This window comes from Lepisosteus platostomus, chromosome 21 (genome assembly GCF_059453375.1).
Source record: "Lepisosteus platostomus isolate fLepPlt1 chromosome 21, fLepPlt1.hap1, whole genome shotgun sequence".
Taxonomy (NCBI): Eukaryota; Metazoa; Chordata; class Actinopteri; order Semionotiformes; family Lepisosteidae; genus Lepisosteus; species Lepisosteus platostomus.
Genome location: NC_142631.1, coordinates 12,201,464 through 12,210,169, shown reverse-complemented (window position 1 = coordinate 12,210,169; position 8,706 = coordinate 12,201,464). Strand labels below are relative to the sequence as shown.

Sequence of the window (8,706 nt, the reverse complement as noted above, 5' to 3'; positions counted from 1 at the left end):
TACTCAAATTGGTAGCAAATAAATTGCTTATGAAATAATAAGAATTAAAATATGCATTGACACTTTAAAAATGCATTTTCTAAAGTATACATTACCTGCATTGCATGCATATAAATGTGTATGTAAACTATCTACTGTGTACTTCATAATAAAGTAAAAGTCTTCATAATAACGTCTTCATAGTAAATGAAGAATGTGCTCAATGAGAATAAAGATTTTCATAGAAATAAAGTGTGTCACTTCTCTTTTGCAAATCTGCATGACATTTTGACGTATTTTTAGCTTAACTTTATCACAATTGTTTTCTTTTTCATTTTTTATATGAAGCAGAAAGCTTTGAAAAATCACTCTGCTCCTATATAGGAAGAAATAGCAGAACAGTATGAGAAAAAAATGAAAAGTTTTTTTTTTCAAAGACCCCAAAAATTAATGTGATGCCCATGGTTCATAGATGACTTTCTTTTTTTCTCTTTGAAGTTGTCTCTTATATCTCTTTGAAATAAAAAGTGAAGATCATTTAGCTTGCATTCAAGCTGTTAATGGTATCCAGGGGGCCTTGACAACTAGGTGACAGCAGCTGATAACAATGGGGAATTGTGGAGTGAGTGGCAGACAGGTCTATTTCAAGTTTCTTCCTTTTATAGTAAGTCATAGAGCTTCATTTAGTTGAAATGCCCCCCTCCCCTTCTCTAGACACAGGAGGAGAAGGTATAAAAGCTTTTGGAAAAGAGTTTGGCATCTGTGCCTCGCCGATTTCTTCTCTCAGCTGACCCCTTTGTCCAACTCCTGAGAATCCAGCACCATGGCTCCCAAAAAGCTGGAGACAAAGAAACCAGAGCCCAAAAAGCCAGAGCCAAAGAAGGAAGTGGCCAAGCCTGCTCCTCCTCCAGAACCCGAGCCTGAGCTACCAAAAGAGCCTGACTTTGACCCCAAGAGCATCACCATTGAGTACACCCCAGACCAGATTGAAGAATTTAAGGAGGCTTTCACGCTGTTCGACAGGACCCCCACTGGGGAGATGAAGATCTCCTACGCCCAGTGTGGGGATGTCATGCGCGCGCTGGGACAGAACCCCACCAATGCTGATGTCCTCAAAGTTCTAGGCAAACCTCGTCCAGAGGAGATGCACAACAAAATGCTGGATTTTGAGACCTTCCTCCCCATGCTGCAGCATATCTCCCGCTCCAAGGACAAGGGCAACTTTGAAGACTTTGTGGAGGGCCTGCGTGTCTTCGACAAGGAAGGCAATGGTACCATCATGGGTGCTGAGCTGCGCCACGTGCTGGCCACCCTGGGAGAGAGGATGACAGAAGACGAGGTGGACCGACTCATGGCTGGCCAGGAAGATGCCAATGGCTGTATCAACTATGCCTCTTTTGTGAAGCACATCCTGTCTGGCTAAACTGGACATTGAAAGGACTTTTCCCTGCAGTTCTGCATCCACCTCATTGATTTCAATGCATCCATGCTACGTTACTTTTTATTTTAATTTTGAGGGGCTCCAAAGGCAGAGAAGATGACTTGATACTTTGTGTCAAAAGATCAGATCAGTAATGTAAGCAAGACAAGAAAACTTTCCACATCAACAGTATTGTATCTAAAAAGCCATATAAATAAAAAAGCAAGCAATGCAAAAAGCATTTTCTGTTGTTTCTTATAGCCTTACCTAGTCTGATTTAGTTTATTTTGCAAAAGGCATTCTTAAAAAGAATGTGTACAGTAACTTTACTCTAACTTAAGGGTGCCGTGTCTTTTACTACAGTATGTGAATAAATTGTATGTGCATAAACACACAGTCTTTGGCAAATGTGTGCACTTTTAAATGTTTTAAATTTTTAAATACAAAATAAGTTCATTTACACTTATTACTTCTAGAAAATGCACATAAAATCACGCCAAAATTGTTGTGGAAAAAATAAATATTGTTTTTCCAATATTTAGAGAACTATAACATATTGTTCATTTATCAGGTTTGCGAAATTGTACAGTATATAAAATACGGTATTTTTAAAAATGAAATTTAAATTGGAAATTAAAGGAAAAATAATTCCTTCTTCTTCTACAGTAATGCAGATTTGTTTTAATGCATAAAATTCTTGGAGAAGGCTGTTGGTTTGCCCTCTCCCACAAGTAGCAATATAAGCACTGTCAGTTCTGTTTAATTTACTACTGCATGTATCAAATGTGAAACAGATAGACAACAGTTTATTCAGAATTGTTGGATAAGAAGTAACTTCATTGAGTAACATAATAATAACTGTACATTTGAATATCTCACCCATGTAGGAAAAGGGTGTTAAAAGTCACAGACAGTTATTTTATTTTTAATTTTCATTGTGCAAAAGATTAAGATGCATATCCATGAAACTCCAGACGATGAAAATACAATTCTCAAAAGGACTTGTGAGACTTTTGAGCCGCTGAACATCTTCTGCTTCAATGCCGGATTGCAGAGTCAAATGTATACCACTTAATTCCGATTTAAAAGGCTTTTATGATGAACAGAAGAGAAAGCCTAAAATCCTAAACATGGAGGGTAGGAATATAGATCTCCTTAGGATAGATAAAACAGTATGTGATGTGTTTTTGATAGTATTTTTGCTGTGAATCCAAAAATTTAATCTTGTTGTATATGTGTTTAAATATCTGGTTTCACATTGTTCATTTTAATTCTATTTAAAATACAAAAGTGTGGAGGCTTTGACACTAAATTGCATGCTGTGCCACCTCATACTGCATAATTCAATGTGTCACAGGGCTGAGCTAAAGATACAAATTTACATGTGCCTTCAGTAACTTTTCTTCCCTCTCTGGATTTTACTAAAACAGCATTAAGTCTGATTTTGAAACATTTTTCACGCAACTATATAATGTGATGATCACATTAACATTTTTTTTCCATCTTTTAATAATTAATGTCTTAATAATTTGTCATCTTCATTTGCTTCTAATCTGCATATTACAACTTTTTTTTTCCTTTTATATTTAATTTATTAAATTACAGAGTGACTAACTGGGTAACAGTGTAGTAGGAAACTTAGTATCCAGTTTTTGTCTGAGGATGTTCTAGATGCATATCTATAAAACCTCTGTGTGCTCCGTAGGTGACATTTGTGTTATTCGCCAAACATGGAATTAAACTCTACTTGTTCCTTTGCAGTTAACACACTGACACAGCTCCCCACTCAAACCCTCAACATATGTCAGTGAGAGGATAGTGCAGGGTGGTACCTGACTGCATTACAATAACAACCAGAGGTTAATTCTATGCTTAAGATTAAGATCAACTTGTTCCTTTACATGCACATCTTCTTGTACACTTCAAATTCTCAAGACATCCAAACCCTGCTCAAAAGGAAAACTCAGTCTTTGCTGATTACTGAGGGTTAAAATATCAATCTACAGCACACAGTTCAGGTGTTCATTTGATAAATACCCTGATGGTTTATTTGTCTGTCTTTTTCTTTTTATTGTAAAGAGATGGGGATGGGTGTTTTTGTATTAGCTGTAGAGGACTAAAACTACAATAATAATAATAATAATAATAATAATAATAATAATAATACAGTACGGTACGTACCCTGATGCTGCTCTAAAAGAAATGTGTTCATTCCTGATAGTAATACAAAAGCTGTTCCACCTAGCAAACATGGAAACATATCCATTTTCTTCTGTGCTGTATCAATTGAAAGTTCACTGCTGTTTTACTAAATTTAATATTTAGGCTTTTTACTTTGCTGATTACTGATAGCAATCTTGAAAGGTTTTATTTTCCCAGTTTCAAAGATCATTTTAAGTATCAACAGTCACCGCTGTGTGTTTTAAAGATAGTGCTTTGAAGTTATAAAAAAACAAATTGTTATATTCTAATTCTTGTCTAGTTGGTGTTACATTATACAGCATATACAAACTTGTAATAGCATCATTAGCAGTACTTTTGTTATTCATAGCAAGTCCGGGTCTATGTTCGCCCACTAGTCTGTAGAAGAAAAAAACTATGAAAACAATATATTGAATATTACTGCAGTAGTTTTTTGCAACATTATTTCACATTGGGTTAGATTCATTTTCCTTCTACTGATGAGGCACTGAGCAATCAAAGACAGCCCATGGTTGTCTTGTCCTCAGTTGTGACTTTGTGACAGTGGTCAAGGAAAGACAGGCAATGATTTGGACAGTGATGTGTATCCCTGTGATCCATAAGACAGGTCCCCCAGGGCATTTTTAGGGCTGAACTCTTAACAGACACAACAGATTAACGTTGGAGCATAGGGCTGTAAATGTGAATAATGCTTTCTTAAACCATTTGAACATGTTGAAAAGCAGCACTGAGCTAGCTTGAGTGTAAACGTGAATGGATAAGTTTCTGTGCCTCATCTCTGAGAAACACAATGAGATTAAAAACAAAATATGCAACAAAATAGGCAGTTCAACTGTGATGGGGAGATCCTGATTTAGAGGTGTTCAATCAAAAACCCACCTTATGGTAACTTTACACACTGATATGTAAATAACTACATTAGTGTGTGATTGTGTTTTGACTCGACTCACCATTTACAGTATTCAACTATTTAGTCACTACTAGTGATGTATTTTAGAAAAGGCCAGTTCATATCCAGACATGTATAAACAACATTTTGATGAGCTTCTAAAATAAGTGATGTTGCTTTTCAAGTCTTTTGTGTCAGCAAAGGAGAAACAAAAGTTCAATATGCTTATAAATGCATATATCTTTCAAGATGATAGTCAAAATGTATTTATGTTCACAGTGGAACACATTACAGAATTTAGACTGCGAAACTGCATCAAAGTGACAGTGTTGTGCTTCTTGGGAGTTCAGATTGGCTACCCATCTTCAGAGCCCCAACCATGTAATGTGTACACTGGTAAGAATAAGATTGAGCGCAAGATCAGAACATTTGCAAATATTATGGCCTCCTTTACCATTAGGTAAATGGTAAGTACCAACTTAGGAAATTAGCACTCCCTGTAACACTATTGTACTCTTCTTGTCTAGGGAAGTATTTATTTTTTACCTTACCCTTTTTCATGTTTTCCCACATTAGCATCTATTTTAATATAATCCCCCGTTGTTTTTAAATGAAGGATTATGGAAAAATTACCTGTGCATATTTATTAATCAACATTATTTCATATTCGGTTAGATTTACACAGAAGAATATAAGAGGGGAGACCAGTTGGCCCATATAGCCCATTTGGTAGTTAGTAATTAATCGATGCAAGGATCTCATCCAGACATTTCTTGAAAAATGCCAGGTTATCGTCTTCAACAACATAGCTGTGTAGCTTGTTCAATACTCTTACAACCCTTGGATTAAAGAAGTAGCTCCCTTTCTCAGTTTTAAATGCACTTCCTTGTAGTTGTACTTGTGCCCTCTGGTTTTTGTTGCAATGTTTATTCTGAAGACATCCTCTAGGTTGACTGTGTCAATGTCTTTGAGGAGTTTGTAACAGATCCCTGCATAATACTTTCTGTTTAAGACAAATACTGTATGGTTCATCTTTGAATCTGTCAGCAAAAGCCATTAAGTGCAGGAATGTGTCTTGTTGCTCTTCTCTGGACTGATTCTAGAGCAGCAATATGCTTTTTACAACACTGCGACTACAATTATACACAATACTCTAGAATCTAATCTTTATGTACCATATATATATAAAGATATACTGCAATGCCCTTCTCACTCTGAAGATCATAATAAATGGGTTTTTAATATGACTATATTATACAGTTTTGACATACTGTATATTGTTCTATATGCACCTCTCAATGGGGAGGGAAAAATGAAAGCAATGGTACAGCTTCCTATGTCACATGTGCAGCTTAGTGGTTGCCGTAACATTAAAATCAAGTCTAATGTGTGAAAGAGACAGACACAGTATATAGTGGGTTTAAAACACATTGAATCCTCTCTTTGACTTCAATAATAATAGATGGAAAAGCACTGAATACCAATACGTTTCTGCAACAACTATTTAGTATTTTCAACTTGATCATAAAACAGCACCAACAAAAGGAGGTCAGTTCAAAACAGTCACACTTTTCAGCTATTTAGGAACACACCTGATGCATTCTGCATGACGTGATAGTTTTTTGAACATTTTTGAACTGATGGAAAATCCTCTAAAATACATTGGAATGTGCATTTAATAACATAGGAGAGCATTAGTACACAGATAAAATCCCCAAAGTGACATTGTGAGTGATGGTTCTGAAATGTTAACAAATTGTAGCTCAGCGCCTGTGATTGAGGAAAGGATAAGGCAGTGGGCAGTATGGTTCTAGTGGTCCTTGTGGAATAGGGATGATTCTTCCTGAATGATAAGTGTGTTGTCAGACTATGCACATCCTGAACCTCTAGCTTGACTGGATATGAGAAAGAATCCCATGAGCAGTTTAAACCCAAATGAGAGTGGAACCGGAGGGATAACAAACTCAGTAGCAACTAAAAAAATAAAAGTACAGAGCCAAGGTGATAGCATACACAAACAACATTAAATAATAAAAGTGATAGTCAGAGACATAGGGTTCTTAGTGCATGATTCACCTGCCACACATGTGGCTATGTGTAAAAATATTATTCCTAGTATACTACATGAAAATTAAAGTATCATGAAATACAGTATATAAACTATGTATCACAGTTTTAAACATGTCCAGCCAAACATTTTATAAGTATAGTATAAAACAATTATGGTGCACTAAAACAAGATTTTTATAGCTTCAGGTAAATGTTATTGGCTGTTGTGTCCTTAGTTACAGTTTTTTGAGAAATACTGTCACAGAATAGCCAGTTGATATTCTTATCTGTGGGATTTTAAGACTTTTGAAATGCAGCTGAAATTCACTTTGCTTTTAAATTATAACAGGCATGAAACAAAATTACAGAAAGAAAATGCTAAAAGCTGCAAAGAGCAATTCATCAAGCAGAATGAAAGGGCACAAAATGACATTAAATAACATGAAATTAAAATGTTACAGGGGTCAATAAAATAGAATATTTCCAAAGTCAGCTTCACACTGGGCTAGACCAGTGTACAGGAAAATATTGAGTTATTCATTTCAATGGACTGTCATTAAATGTTCTTAGTTTTCTGCTAGAAAAGCAAACGCTTCTTTGTTCTTTTTTGTTATGAGAGTTATCAGAGTAAAATTCTGCCAAGTGTGAAGGCAGACTGAATATTGACTAATGCTATCTGTTTATTCAGAATTAAAAAAATAAAGCCCTCTGCTTTTGCTTTTCTTCCAGGGGAATAATTCTTGTTATTTTTCATGTGGGTTTCAATTTTAAAATGATGCTATTCTACTATTATAAAGATTTAAATAAAATGGTTGGTACAAACAATGATTAAAGGTCTAAATGAACCAGTTTAATGGAGAGGTAATGTGCAATATTAGTGGCACTCTTGCTTAATTGTGTGATCAAGTTGTGCCTTTTCCTGTCTATGCCTGCTCTCTGTAAATGTTATGGGAGGAATTGAAAAATCAAAAAAAGAAAAATAAATTTCACAGTCTACTGAAGCAAGGCAGTCAATTTAAAATTAATCAAAACATAATACAGTATAGAAAGTGATAAAGAGGCCACCTTACTGACAGGAGAAAAGCCATTTCAAGATCATTCTGTACACTGTACATGGAATAATTTGGAAGTGCTGGAAGAAGCAGCATTCTTCTGCAAAGTAAATCACCCTTTAATGAACTGTTGGCCTTTTTTTCCTTTTGCATTTGGAAGCATAACAATGCAGATCTGCTTAATGTGCAAGGCTACCACATGGTTTCACTGAAACACTAACTAACTAAACAAATAAAATAAAAAATAATATGCCTCAGAGTCTCTTTGCCATGCACCACTATCTCTTCAAAACTGCTAGAAAGGACTGTGCTGTACAATCTCTGAATGCACATTTAAGTTAAGTTGTTGCATGCAATGGGAATAGGAAAACACCGCAAAGACAAGAGACAGTGACATACACTACCTGGATTTGTAGGGGTGACCAATAATGATAGTTAATGCCTAGCAAATTATTTTACTAGTATGTCAACTTCTCCAATTATCTCAGGGGCTGTAACAGAATAGTAGCATTCGATGTCTCAGAATCCCTGGAATCACAATGCTCATTATTTTACAGATTCACCAGGTCAGTTTCTTGCCATTTCTGACAACCTTATGTCTACAACTCCTTCCACTATATTATTAGTAATTGTTTCCACAATTCTTACAAACTAAAGTGATTTTTATAAGGGAACACAATTCTCTTTTTTTTACAAGACGTATGGTGGAGGTCTGGAGCAAGCTTCCCAGCCACATTGTTACTTCTGCGTCCATCACAACTTTCAAGAAATGGCTGGATGAAATCCTTAGATCAAATAACTATTAGTAATGTGTAAGCACGAATGCCACACTCACCTCCTCTAATTTGTTCCCTTTTGTTCTTATATTCTTAAAAACTGAAGATTTATAATCCCATTTTAAACTTTAGTGGTTTTAAACTCCACTCCTTTTGTGTTTCTGTTTTTTTTTGTGTGTTCCAGTTTAATATCCTCGATTCACTTAGTAGCTCCAATTACATTTCTCAATAGGGTGTATTTAAACATTTTTCAATGTCTTTTCCAGCTGACTGGACAAAAGACATCGATTGAAGGCGCAGTGGCCTTTAAATCTTTTCAGAAACCCAGAGAAGAATGTT

General features: G+C 35.5%; 1 protein-coding gene across 1 annotated transcript; it reads left to right on the top strand.

Moving 5' to 3' along the window:
* Positions 1–731: 731 nt before the first annotated feature.
* Positions 732–1,637, top strand: LOC148644050 (myosin light polypeptide 6). Its single transcript, XM_088614752.1, has one exon. The coding sequence runs from the start codon at positions 803–805 to the stop codon at positions 1,400–1,402; it is 600 nt and encodes a 199-aa protein (XP_088470878.1). The 5' UTR covers positions 732–802; the 3' UTR covers positions 1,403–1,637.
* Positions 1,638–8,706: the final 7,069 nt, after the last annotated feature.

Excerpts from the sequence above, each read along its gene's own strand:
- LOC148644050 (XM_088614752.1), top strand. The coding sequence starts at position 803 with ATGGCTCCCAAAAAGCTGGAGACAAAGAAACCAGAGCCCAAAAAGCCA.